Consider the following 14,323-nt stretch of genomic DNA (forward strand, 5'->3'; position numbering starts at 1 on the left):
ATTAACGACGCTTTCATCTTTGAGATTTATGCGTCCTGGCGCCGCGTAATGAAGTCGCTGAGAAGATTTTATTAGGAGGAGACTCGTAGTGTTGCTTTAATTTAGGGGCGGTCTCTAAAGTGATTGATCTGCATCGTTACAAGGATCGTTTGCACCATTAGGATTTTTGATAGTTAATTACCTTTTATTGTCATGCCTTTACTTTGAAATGTGACCTCAACTCTCTGAGGGAGAGACTGATGAATTTTCCAATTGGTCTGATAATCTCTCATCATTAATGATAAAATAAAGTTCTTCATAGAAACTCCAAAACTTACGTAGCACTTCAATGTCACATTGGAAAGCTACAGGATTACATAAAAAAAAGTTTTAAAATATTCCAAAAATAGTTCTATTTGCATGAAAATGTGATATAATGTGAATAAAATCATCATTTTCAAGTGCAAATAAAGATGCGGGTTGCCAGACGTTATGGATGGAGTAAGAAATAATCCTGCTTATAACATGAAGTCCAGCCATGTCGCTGCTGGGAGGGGGGGGGGGGGGGTCGCTGATGTCACATGTGGGTTAAAACATATTAGTGCTAATCCCTTTCGCTAATCTGCAAATGGCTTTTTTATGCTGGTTTCCCTTTTGTTTGTTTAAGCAGAGTAGAAAACAGACAAACCAGGATGTGATCCAGAGCACACATTAATGATTAAAACTACACTTTGGGTTCGGTCATTTTGCCAACGTGTCTGCGCCAAACCGACCCCCGCGCCAAGCCAGCTGGTGGACAAGTGGCGCCATTTTGGAAATGTAGTTTGGTTGATGCTTTTAATGCAAAAGTAGGATGTCTTCTGGAGACGAGGATGGAAGAGGAAGAAGACAACACAGACCTGTTTCCGGGTCCACAGAGAAGTAAGGCTGGCCCTCCAGGATGCTGTAGACCACCTTGGCGCTGTTCCCGTAGGTGGCGTCGTCTGCGTCTAAAGCCGTCACCTGGATGACGGGGGTACCTGCAGGGGGAGAGGGTCTTTCAATGGGGCAAAACCAACTTCCCATCGTTGCTGCTATACAGGGGGCCCAGAAGCACCCAAAAATGGCATAAAATGACAAAGTTTAAGGGCGGTCATTTTTGGAAAAAAACATAAGGGGTTAGTATGCCGTATTTTTCAGTTTTTTTCAACTTGCATCTAATGCACTTTTCTGGTTAAAAAAAAACAGCGGAAACCTCACACACACTCAACAGGGGGCCCAGAAGCACCCAAAAATGGCATAAAATGCCAGTTTTAAATTTTGTGTTTTTTGAAAAAAACATAAGGGGTTAGTATGTCATTTTTTCAGTTTTTTCAACTTGCTTCTAATGCACTTTTCTGGTCAAAAAAACAGGGGAAACCTCACACACACTCCACAGGGGGCCCAGAAGCACCCAAAAATGGCATAAAATGCCAGTTTCAAATTTTGTGATTTTTGAAAAAAACGTAAGGGGTTAGTATGGCGTTTTTTTTCAATTTTTTCAACTTGCTGAAAATGCACTTTTCTGGTCAAAAAGACACCGGAAACCTCACACACACTCAACGGGGGGCCCAGAAGCACCCAAAAATGGCATAAAATGCCAAAGTTTGAGGGTGCTGATTTTTGAAAAAAACGTAAGGGGTTAGTATGGCGTTTTTTTCAATTTTTTCAACTTGCTGAAAATGCACTTTTCTGGTCAAAAAGACACCGGAAACCTTACACACACTCAACAGGGGGCCCAGAAGAGCCCAAAAATGGAATCAAATGCCAAAGTTTGAGGGTCTTGATTTTTGAAAAAAACGTAAGGGGTTAGTATGGCGTTTTTTTCAGTTTTTTCAACTTGCTGAAAATGCACTTTTCTGGTCAAAAAAAACAGCGGTAACCTCACACACACTAAACAGGGGGCCCAGAAGCACCCAAAAATGGCATAAAATGCCAATGTTTGAGGGCGGTCATTTTTGAAAAAAAACGTAAGGGGTTAGTATGTCGTTTTTTTTTTTTTCAAATAAAAAAGAAAATCAACAATCATGATGAAAAAATGTCTGACTCACCGATGTCGGCCATCTCGGGCACCCTGGCCAGGTAAGGGTCCTTGGTGAAGCGCGGCTCGTTGTCGTTGATGTCGTGGATCTTGATGATGAACTCCGACTCGCCTTCCAGCGCCTCGTTGGTGAAGCGGTTGACGGCTTTGGCGCGCAGCACATAGTACGCCTTCTCCTCCCGATCCAGACGCTTGGTGGCGTGGATGTCGCCTGACTTCTCGTCTATCTTGAACAGCGTCCCCGCGCCATCGCCCGTCAGCACGTAACGCACGCTTCCGTCCTCGCGGTCGGAGTCGGAGTGCAGCTGCGATGCAAGAGGAGAGACAACGTTCTATGAACATAACATCGTAGAAACGTAGAAACAAAATATACGATGTTCCGCTGCAAAGATCCTCTATCCGACAGGACACCATTGCCATTTTTAAAGACCTATTGCACTCAAAGATCTCCTATACATCAGGAGTGTTTTTAAGTATATATTACACCACCACTACTCAAAGATCATCTATATGACAGCAGTGCTCAAATGTTTTTTAGGACCTAAACTGCAACAAGAACTATACTAAGTCCAAGATCGTCTACGTATATGATTGGAGCTGTCAATCATATAATGCCAATCAAAGATCTATGACAGGAGTGCTCTGCTGTTTTTAAAGACCCATTGCACAAATAGTAGTCAAAGATCATCTATATGACAAGAGTGTTTACAACGAAACACTGCACACATACAACTCAAAGATCCTCAGACATTTGACTGTTTTTGAGAACCAACCGCATTAAAAAAAAAAAGCTATCCAAAGAACCTCTATATGAGGAGGATCTGCTACTATTTGTTTTTTTTCAGATTGTAAAAATGAATCAAAGATCTTACAGTAGAACACTGCTGTCTTCTTAAAGGTACACTACACAAATGATAGTCAAAGATCCTCTATATGAGAGGATCACCGCTGCTTGTGAGGAAAAAAAAGAGTCTCTATATTAAAGGAGTTCTCTGCTGGGAAAAAAAAACGTCAAGTCACAGATCATCTCTATGACAGGTGCAATCTACGGTTTCTTTCTGACCTGCTGCCAAAACGCCACTCAAAGATCCTCTATGTGGCAGGAGCTGTTCTTAAAACACTACCCCTGTCATCTGTTGATAACATCCAGACTGGAGACGTTGTGTCATTGCTTTGGAAGCTGTGAGACATCACGGGGGTTCGAGTCCCCCACCCCCTGTCCAACCCTCACCTGATGCTCTTCTCTTCACACCAGGAAAATGGAAAATCAATGCTGCATTCACAATGGCCGATCAATTTATATTGAAAACGCAATTAAAGCATTACAGCGGGGGCGCTGAGGTGTTCGCCACATTCAAGGTGGGCGTCGATAGCCGACCCCCCCCCCCCACGGCACCACATTGACTACTTTTGCGCTTCTTTGCTCGCTATAGCGCCTCTGGAGGACTTCTTCCACGCCTGGGCGAAGGCGGTACGGGACCGGGAGGGATGGAGTCGCGATGGGCGCTCAGGGCAATTAGCCAGTTAGCCTCGCAGGCCTCGTGTCCCGGCCTGTGGAGAACTGGCTGCCTTGGAGGAGCCAGATGGCCGCCTCTCGCACAGAAATAGACTCCACGTGCGTGTTGATGTGCAAAAGGCAGGCACAGAACAAAATGCACTCAAAGGTGCAACACGCCGCTTTACAAAGCTGTTCCTAATCTTCAGACACCCTCATGGAGGCGTCAGGGGAACTCACAGGTCTTCATATTTCATTTCTGTGAAGGAAAATGTTTTATAAAGTCGTGGAAGTAATCGTGATTTGACTTTCATTCAAAGACTCATCGATTTTTTTTTTCCCTGTATGGGGATAGAAATGTCAAACTGTGGTCATCATAACGTCGTTATTTAAAGTCACGGTGCACAAAGTTCATATATGCCGTATTCTTGATTTTAGCCTAACTGTATTTTGTTATGCAAGTGTAAAAAGAAGCCAACCCATCATATAAAAAGTTTAACAAAACCCATTATAACTGTAATTCTTAACTTTAATGACAAAATGTTAATTCCTGTAGCCTTTTTTAACACGAACAAAGAAGTTAAACTGCAAATATGAACACTAAAATGTATCGTTTCTCTTAATTATCACTACTGTCCTTCTTCTTGGAGGTTTTATTTCATCTGCACAGCACAGCACTGACGGAAAATAACATTTTAGCAACATAACATGTTTTCATTTTACTCTGAATGCTGCTAAAATTCTCTTATATTTCTGGTCTTATGATTTCTAAATGGCACGGCGGACAAAGTGGTTAGCGCGCAGACCTCACAGCTAGGAGGCCAGGGTTCAATTCCAGTTCCAGTTTGAATGTTCTCCCTGTGCATACGTGGGTTTTCTCCGGTTTCCTCCCACATTCCAAAAACATGCTAGGTTAATTAGCGACTCCAAATTGTCCATAAGTATGAATGTGAGTGTGAATGGTTGTTTGTCTATATGTGCCCTGTGATTGGCTGGTGACCAAGTCCAGGGTGTACCCCGCCTCTCGCCCAAAGACAGCTGGGATAGGCTCCAGCACCCCCCCCCCCGCGACCCTCGTGAGGAAAAAGCGGTAGAAAATGAAAGAATGAATGATTTCTAAATCATCAACAATATGATTTAGTTTTAGTAACGTCTTAGCAAATTAATGATCATTTCTCCCCCCTTTTCCAGTAAATAGTCATCATCTGGGATGAATAAAGTTATCTACAAAAAAGCATCATCATGTCGTCCCATCGGACCCAAGAAAGTAACCAATTGCTCGTCCATTATTTAGTGAAATGTTTTATTTTCTCTCTTCTATTTATATTCTATTTATATCTCTCTGTTTATATTTACACTTTAATTAAGCAAGTATGTTTTATTCCGATTACTCTATTGATCAAAAAGTTGTTTAATGATGCCACCCAGTAAGATTATGTTATGCCAAAGCTCATTTGTTAGCATTCTCAAACGTCACACAAGTGTAAAAAGAAGTGAGCTAATATTGCTAACAACCGCTACAACCATTTTTAAAAATCATCTTTGAATGTCACTCAAGCGTAAAAAGAAGCTCACCAATAATGTTAAGTAGAGGGTAAAAACTCCCCCCAGAAAGCGTGAAATAAATCATAGATTTGATGGCCAAAAAAAAGGAAGTTATTCCTTTGATGCTGACACATTGACTTAGGTGAGCCTTATTAAAAGCAACGATGAGTATGATGATGAGGAGGATGATGATGCTCATGGCAGGGGGCGGTGCCATGTTGCAGGTAGAGCAGCATATTGCTAGCTCTTTGCCAGCATGAGCAGCTGGCACACACACACACACATACACAGGGGGCGAGCGAGCGAGAGCGAGAGAGAGTAACGTTTGCTGTGGGCCGTCAGAAGGCATTCACGTCTTTGCTGAGTCATGCGGACCCTCTGCAGCCTATTATGTGTGTTTGTCTGCTTTCAGTCCCACCACCCACCCCCCCCTCTATTGCAGCCTGGGGGTGGCGGATGAATTGGGGGGGGGTTGTTTGCATGCATACACATGCAGACACAAACTACGTTGCAAAGCCTGCCCACCAGGCCCAGAACTGGTGGGGCCTATCAGGGGCTGTAAATACTTTATGAGATATGATAGTGCAGCACAAACACTCTCAGGCCATGAAGCGTGTTTTGTGTGCATGTGTGTGTGTATGTGTGTGTGTGTATGGGAGCATGCCCTTTGGTAAAGTAGCAAATAATGAAATAAACAAACATTCTCTTCCCCCGGTGACAGGCAGCTGGGAAGTCGGGGGGGGCTGCAAGGCCTGCATGCAGCTCGCCTGCTAATGAGAGGCTGCAGGAAGACGCCGTGATTGGGCGGCAGGGGCGGGATTAGCAGCCAAAACCAGCTGCCTCTCGAGTCTCTTTGGGCTTTGTGAGGATAATAATTGTGACAATTGTTTGCACTAACCTGTCATTGTGTTACTTTCTATTCATTTTTATCGTCTTTTCTTCCTTTGGGCGCTAATTCTATTGTATTCTCACAATTAATACGCAGTAATTGAAGCAAGATAGCGCCAATTCGCACGGTAGAAGATGACGCCCTCAGCTGATGCACACTCTCACGGAGAGGAGACGCAAGCGGATAGCTAAAGATAAATCTATCGGCTATTAGTGCCTGGATTCGCTCAAAGGACCCCCCATTTTGTAGCCTCCGTTTGTTTTCTCGATGTTTCGTTTGGTTCTTGGCGCATGTTTGCCGGCCGTGTAATCCTGTTTGAGTGGCGCTCAAAGTCACCGGGCGAGGATGTATATGTTGCACAATCTCATTTGCTTGAATGAGTCCTTCCTGGGCGGGAGAGCGCAGCGGGAATGCAAAACGGCGGGGCCCATTCAGCCCCGCCGCACAAAAACGCCTTTATTCCCGCCGCCGTCGGCATGACCTTGCCGGAGAATTCCCTTCTGACGCACAGAAAAGAACGATTTGTAGACTCTACATGTTGTACAGGTGATGCGGTGCATGGATGGATGATCGATGGATGATCGATGGATGAATGACAGGTGTGGCGTGCGTTGAGCTGACCTTGCCGACATACTGCATGTCAGTGCCGGTGTACTCCTCCAGCAGGAAGAACTGGTTCCACATCCATCCTCGCTTGGACCGCCTGAGCGGCACCCCGTTGGCGTCCTGTCCCGTCAGGCCCGCGGACCCCTTGTGTGCCACTGTAGTCCTTCGAGGGGACCTCAGTCCCGCCGCCGGCGAGCCGAGCTGGGCCACGGCGGCCCACAGCACCATTAGCACACACACCGTCTCCATAGCAACAAGGGTCCTCGTCCACCCGCTGTCCTTCCCTCTGTATGCGGCAGTCTTTGGGTCAGAGTGACGGCTCGGTCTTCATGCTGTAAACTAGCACCTAGCAAAAAATGGGAAAGGTGAGTCAGTACAAGCAAAAACTAGACCCGACTAGCCGAGTGCAGATGCAGCGCTTACAAAAACACCACTAACGAGCGTCAACTTTCACAGCCATATTGAGCATCCATGTGCACCGCCTGTGATTGACAGGCCTCTATCAGATTAGCAATAGCACCTGCGGATGCCACTTTTATCTGCATGGAGCGCCTGAATCAACACATAATGGAGTGGCGGCCGCCTTCTTCTATCTTTTGCAAGCATCTGCCGGAGCACACGCTGTTATCACACAGCAGAATGACCACAGCAATGTCAAGCTCACTTTAGGACTTGAAGATCAGTGTAAAGATACTCTGCTAAATGACTGTTTGCCAAACACACACAGGGGTGGGGGGTGGGGGGGAGTGCCGACACGGGCGGCAGGAAGTCTTTGAAATATTTTTGTGCCGTCTCATCCTCTGAAGGCCAACATGCCGAAGGAAGCAAAAAGAAGACGTTCCTGCCTATTATTCCTCTCAGCTGGAGGGACCATTTCCGAGACTGCACTAGCGGGCTCTGGTAGCAGGCTCATCAGCGGGCCCCCACTGGGGGCGGGTGCACTATGGTCATCTCGTCTCGCTGTGCATGTTGGGAAATGAGGAAGTACCACGAATTAAGCAGCCTGACCTGCATGGAAGAGTAGAGCTGGGGAGTCTGAAGGGAAAGCAGGGAAATGGAGCGAGGAAAGAGGGGCGAGGAAGAGGGCGGCGGCACTAAAAACGATGTCACCAAATGTTCGCTATTGCATCTTCAAAACAAAACCTCAAGAACTCCTTTTATTTTGAAAATGTCTTCCTGCCTTGGTGGAAGGTTTTGGATAGTTCCATCCATCCATTTTCTATGCCGCTTATCCTCACCAGGGTTCCGTTTAACTTTAATCCAAAACGAGGGCACAACAAACATTACTTCAGTCCCGCCCACAGACCAGTACAGAGTCCTGGTCTACAGTTGATGCAGTGAGTCAAATCAGGGAACTGGAAAATATTTCTAAAAATATATATATTATAATTATTTTAATTAATATTATTATTATTGTTAAATAAAATAATTGAGTTTAAAGAAATAGTAACCCCAGCATGCTTTGATTATAATTATTACATTATTTTAATTAATAATAATAATATTTTATTATAAAAATAATATTATAAAATATTATTATTATTAAATAAAATAATTGAGCCCCTGCATGCTTTGATTATAATTATTATATTATTTTAATTAATTAATAATAATAATTTATTATTATTATAAAAATAATATAAAACAATATTATTATTATTATTATTATTATTAAATAAAATAATTGAGCCTCTGCATGCTTTGATTATAATTATATTATTTTAATTAATAATAATAATATTTATTATTATTATAAAATATTATAAAACAATATTATTATTATTATTATTAATAAATAAAATAATTGAGCCTCCGCATGCTTTGATTATAATTATATTATTTTAATTAATAATAATAATATTTATTATTATTATAAAATAATATTATAAAATATTATTATTATTATTAAATAAAATAATTGAGCCCCCGCATGCTTCGATTATAGTTATTATATGATTTTAATTAATAATAATAATATTTTATTATTATAAAAATAATATTATAAAATATTATTATTATTAAATAAAATAATTGAGTTTAAAGAAATAGTAGCCCCCGCATGCTTCGATATTTAGTGTGGACCTCAGTGTAAAAGGTTCGGACCACCCCTGCACTAAACCCCATGTTCCACTATTGCTGTTTTTTGTTCAAATTCATATGTTTGCATCACTTCTTTATGTATTACCCGGAGGAAGTTTTTGACATCAGACGCCAGGCGATGGGGGCGGGGTGGGAGGCGGGGGGGGGAGCGTGAAGGAGAACTGGAAAAGGTCCTGTCAGAGCAGCGTCAGCAGTCCATCGGGGACACGGGTCCATCCATTACGCTACCTGTCTCTTTGAGGCAGCTGGGCCGTGCCCGGATTTCCCCTTATGAGGCAAATTGAAGGTCCATGCATTGCAGTATGATACACCCCCCCACACCCCCCACATCTTCTCCCCCAGCTGCCTGCTTTGCTTCATATGCATTATAGCTTGGCTTTGCGCTGAAAGCCACTCACTTTGCATGTGTCCTCTGCCTGGATCAGCAGGCAGTGCTGTGGGAAATAAAAAGGAGGAGAAAAAAAAAAGAGCACGGGGGTCAGCTGAGGCGCTGCTGATGGAGGCAGGTGAAAGTGAGACGGACTGTCAGGCTGCTTAATAACGCCCGTGGAGGAATGGACTCTGACCATGGCGCTGTGCTCTATAAGCCGCAACTGCAGCTTTGCTTCCTATCCAAATTCACTAAATGACCGCATGATTCCGATCTTTTCTCCTCCTCCTCCTCCTCCTCCTCCACTCCCTGCACACTCGACTTTATGAATTTACTTAATTGACGCCGGCGAGGAGCATGTGGGACTTTGAGCTATTGATTAGCTGTAGGCCTCGGCGTGCTTGGAAATACCAGCGTGTCCCTGGGGGTGATGAGCGGGGGGGGGGGGGGGGGGACTCATGAAGCTTTCTACGTCCAGTCTCCCAGCGCTGGAAAGACGGCCTTTTCAATGGATTTCTTCATAATGTCACCGCAGAAAGCTAATGCCTCCACTGTATGGAGGGCTCAGACGTCCGCCGGGAACGCTCGCCCCCCTTGACCACATTTGTCATGGCCTGGAAGCCATATTGTGCCACAGTTCCCTGCCCCCCCATCATTCTCCTGACAAGGGTGCACCACGACCAGGAATAAAGTCAGCGGAAGCTTTATTTTGTGGGAATAAAAAAAAAAAAAAAAAATGTCACAGCCGGTTAAGAATGCTGCCGTGTCGACAAAATGCCTGCCGTGCTACATTTGTCCGGTGCCAGAGTGGAGTAAGATGGAGGGAGACTTGAAGGACGCTCGCGGACTTCCCATTGAGCTAACGGCATAATGTGGCCACCGACGGGTTTAAAGGAAGGTTAGTCGCGTTTATGTGACGGCAATAACCATACGCGCTCAAGTAATGGGACATTTTCCAGCTGGGGGGACTGAAAAGTGAGAAATTGTAGACTTCCTCCCACAGTCTTTTGCTCCCATAACGTCTTACTTCCGAGGGTGACTGCGGGAATTTTACCCACTGATGTTGGCGCTTCCGAGTGTTCAGAAACGGTACCCGTTTGCTGCTCCGCGTTTGACCATGTGTCCAGTCCATCGGTGCGTGAACGGATCGCTTGTGTCACCAAATCAATCGCGCTGGCGTTGCCGTGACAACCGGTGACAATGAGTGCATGCGGACTTGATGACATGTTGCAAAGAGCCTTTACTTGACTAACGCTCCTCTTTGGGTTCTTATCTCGACTTAATTACGTCCCCCAAAAAAGAAACTACCTCCGTTACAAGATTGACGCGTTAGTCACTCGTTATTCCGCAGTCCACACTAGTGTTTTTGTCACGGGAGCATATTATGTTTCCTTTTAAACGTTTGCAAAGTATGTGTAGAAGGAGTATATTTCTACTATTCCATCACATGGAGCTAGGGTAATACTGCAATACATTCGCTTAATTTATCAGTCCAAAATTTCATACTTCTACGGATGTTTGTGCCGCATACAAATGTGCAACTTTTATATGGTATAATTGTCGGAATTATTTGATTGGCTTCTTAGTTGACCAACTTTGTTGATAGAAGTATTTTATATCATAGAAGCATAAATATATAGCATATTATAGAAGTACATATAAGTATTTTAGTTGACCGGTGGTCACAATTCTTTAATATTTAAAAAAAATATCACAGCAAAAGAAGGATTAAATGTTAATTTTCTTACTCGATTAATCTGAAGCTTGTTTTCATTCATTTTCTACCGCTTTTTCCTCACGAGGGTGCTGGAGCCTATCCCAGCTGTCTTTGGGCGAGAGGCGGGGTACACCCTGGACCGGTCGCCAGCCAATCACAGGGCTCATGTTTTGATTAATCAAATAACCAATTAGGCACTACATGGACCAAATCAATATAAACACTAGTGTTTCGGTCCAAAAAGAGGTAAACATGTCTATGATGTGTACTGATGTGTGTGAACATCTGGTTATTATCTTCAAAAACAGAAAGATAATAGATCTACTTTCATGGATGACTAAAGAAATGACCAAAAATTGACATTAGGGAGGCTGCAATGAGAGGATATTTACATTTATTCATCTGTTGTAGTTGATATTGGCATCAGACATGACATGCTGGACAATATCGGTACTATGTAGTAGTGGTTGAGCCTTCAGACATCTGACAGGAAGTCATGCAACCCCCGGCCCCTGTCCCAACTCCTGCACACTTAAAAAGAAAACACACAATGATACATCTTTGATATATGATTAAATATATATTCTGATGTTATATATAAAAATCCTGCACACTTATCGCCGAGCGAGATATCGCCGAGCGTTTACAACAAATGTCGAGCTGCGGTAAACGTCTACGTTTATGCTCTTTTGAAGTGAAACTAATATTACATGTAAGCATAATAAGCCTAAATAATGAAAACTGTACAGAAATGAATGGGCAATTTCAATATGAGGCTTATTAGTAAGCCAAACGGTCACATGAGCACATAGCATGAGATTATGCACCAACATTTGTCAACAAGGATGAGGCGACGCATGGTGTGTTCAAGGACCCCCAAACAAAACAGTCACAAGCATGTCATTTACAGATACCAATATCAACTACAGTTGATATTGGAAATATCTTCTGATTTCAGTCTCAAAAAATGTGATTTTTTTGTTCATTTCTTCAGTCATCCAATGAAGAACAAGACAGTCACACATATCAATTTTGAAAAAATTTTTTTTTTATCCCTACTAGATTTCACCAAAAGCTTCTAAAGTATGCTTTTAAAGATTGCTTTTGATGGAGCAAATGCACCAAAGTTGGCTTAAACTTGAAGTGAAGGTGTCGTCAAACTGCTTGCAGACCCGCAGTACAGGTCTTAGCGTTGTCGTCATAATGGAAGCGTGTAATACAACATGACTCCATAATTATATTCTCCCATTTAAGAGCCGCTGTTTACAAGCGTCACCGAGGCGCCCTTTATTTTCTTTTCCTCGCCCGCCTCGTCCATCCTCGCTTCATATCATGCGCTCCCTAATTGCATAAGAAAAAAAAAAAAAAATGAAAATTGCTGGTAAGACCTGAGCTGGTAAGCAAGATTAATGCGTCTCGCTGCCAATTTTCCCAGAATGCACCCCTGACGACTGGACGTCCGTTTAGAATGGCAACAATTAGCGATTAAAGGTAGCTATTGGTTTTATCGAATGAGGGCAGAGACAGGAGTTATACAAATGCTTTCATCGATACGTACGCCATGTGCACCGCTAATGGCCTTTTCACATGCACGCACGAGCCCGGGTGGCATTTTACACCGGGGCGCATTCTCTTCTTCTTCTTCTTCTTCTGTGTTTGTATCTCTCTTTAACGAGCGACGTGAGCGACATGGCCGAGCACCCTGCGCCGCATGTCGTGCCCAGGCAAACCTCACAGCGGCCCCCGGGGGTGCAATTAAAAGTAAGAGAGGAGAATGTCAGCCAGGTGGGCGGGCGAGTGAGCACGAGGGAAGAGCGAGGTGAGAGAAAGTGACCGAAGAGGAAAAAAAAAAAAAGGGGGGGGGGGTGTCCACAGGTAAACACGACAACCCGCAGTGAAGGTCCTGGAGCTGTTCTACATTTTAGAGCAGTTTCGGAATCCGGGTTACAAATATAGGAGCGCTTGTTTATCTTAGCTGCAACACAAAACACGCCGGCCAGCAAACAGTAATAACAATAATTCCCCTTTGAACATCGTCAATATGTATCGATCTATTGTGCAGCTCAAAAAAAAACCCACTGTCTAGACGCGCTGACGCCCACGCCGCCCCCGTTTCTATGCCATATACATACACAACTGAGGAAATGCAAGCTTGGAATATACCATAATGTATCCCACACCATATAATTCAACTGTATATTATATAATCTAACCTCAGTTTTCATATGATTCAGTTTGGGTTCAAATATTTCATACAATACCGCACATGTAATTTGAAAATTATTTCACATTATTTTGTTTATGCTAACCCCGAGAGCTCGGTCATCCGAGTGGCTCCTTCACATGGATAGGAGCCGGTTGAGGTGGCTCGGGCGTCTAGTCCGGACACCTCCATGATGAGGTGTTCAGCCTAGGACACGCTGGACGGATGTCTTGGTGTCCTCCCAGTGAAACAGGAAGAGATGGCCCGGGACTTCCTGTTGACACTGCTGCCCCTGCGACTCGGACAAGCAGAAGAAAATGGATGGATTTTGCATGCATATAAAATTATATTTATTCCCAATGAAACATTTTTGTCAATATTTTTGAGTGTCAGTCTCCTATAGTGGTCTTAAATTTTAACGCCACAAGATGGCAGTAGCTGCCTCATTTAGCTCTGCATGCGCTTTAAAATGCTTTTTTATTATTTTTTTTAATTAAAAATGCTTGCATGTCACACTTTGAATTGCATTTTTGTTTACAGTCACTTCATTGGTGCCATTGTAGCCGTTTGCTACTAACTGCTATTACAACATTGGTTCTATTGATGCCCAATCATGCACAACTAGTAACAACTGGTAACACAAAGCCAGCTGTTACATGGCTTCCCAAACCGATATTTCAGTTGCTGCTGGGTTATTTCTCTCGTTTTTCAACTCAATCACCTGATCATACGCGACGTACACGTGGCGGAGACCGAACGAATGAACGAATGAATGAATGACAGCGGCACGGGTAAATTAGCTCGCGCCCCGCAGCCTCGTACGCCCCCGCTGCATGCCGCCGCATAGCAAATAACTGGTATAAATCACGCAATCTGGGCCAAGTCGATGAGAGCCCCACAATTTCCCCCCCCACCTCTACTTCTTCGCTCGCATCCGTCAGTCGGAGTGGAGTGGCCCACTTTTCGGGTCTTGCGGAGGGCTGCGGGAGTCGCCCTTCATTTTGTGTCTGGACTCAATTGTTGAAGGTTGGCGCTGCTTCGGTGACAACAATAAACTGAGCTCCTGTGTTTACTGCACTCACCCCCCCCTCCCTCCTCAAGTACAGAGCCCAACTTTATAGCAGCACATGTCTAAATTTGTCTAAATTGCAGCTTAAAGTCATTTAAGTAGTCCTCCCAGGGGCTAATAAACGCACGTGTGACTTTGCATAAAGAGCGGACGACACGAAGGGTGGACAGAGGTGGTGGGAAGAATCACAGGGGGTGGGTGGTCTACCGGCTTCCTGCCCCCCCCCGCTGAGGTCTTTGTGGTCACCCGCCGGTCCTGATGGGATGCAAATCAGGATGCAGTCAAGTGAAC

The 14,323-nt window shown here is 44.0% G+C and overlaps 1 protein-coding gene across 1 annotated transcript in view; it reads right to left on the reverse strand.

Annotated features, from left to right (window-relative positions):
• LOC131108561 (cadherin-6-like) overlaps positions 1–14,323 on the reverse strand; it is a 131,477-nt gene that overhangs the window by 20,734 nt on the left and 96,420 nt on the right. The window contains exons 6-8 of the mRNA XM_078792426.1: positions 6,589–6,919; positions 2,049–2,343; positions 879–998 (exon numbers count right to left, since the gene is read on the reverse strand). Coding sequence (XP_078648552.1) covers positions 879–998; positions 2,049–2,343; positions 6,589–6,822 — 649 coding nt within the window. The 5' untranslated portion in view covers positions 6,823–6,919. The remainder of the gene's footprint in view (positions 1–878; positions 999–2,048; positions 2,344–6,588; positions 6,920–14,323) is intronic.

The sequence above is a fragment of the Doryrhamphus excisus genome, linkage group LG7 (genome assembly GCF_037039965.1).
Source record: "Doryrhamphus excisus strain RoL-2023G ecotype Guam linkage group LG7, RoL_Dexc_Guam_v1.1, whole genome shotgun sequence".
NCBI lineage: Eukaryota > Metazoa > Chordata > Actinopteri > Syngnathiformes > Syngnathidae > Doryrhamphus > Doryrhamphus excisus.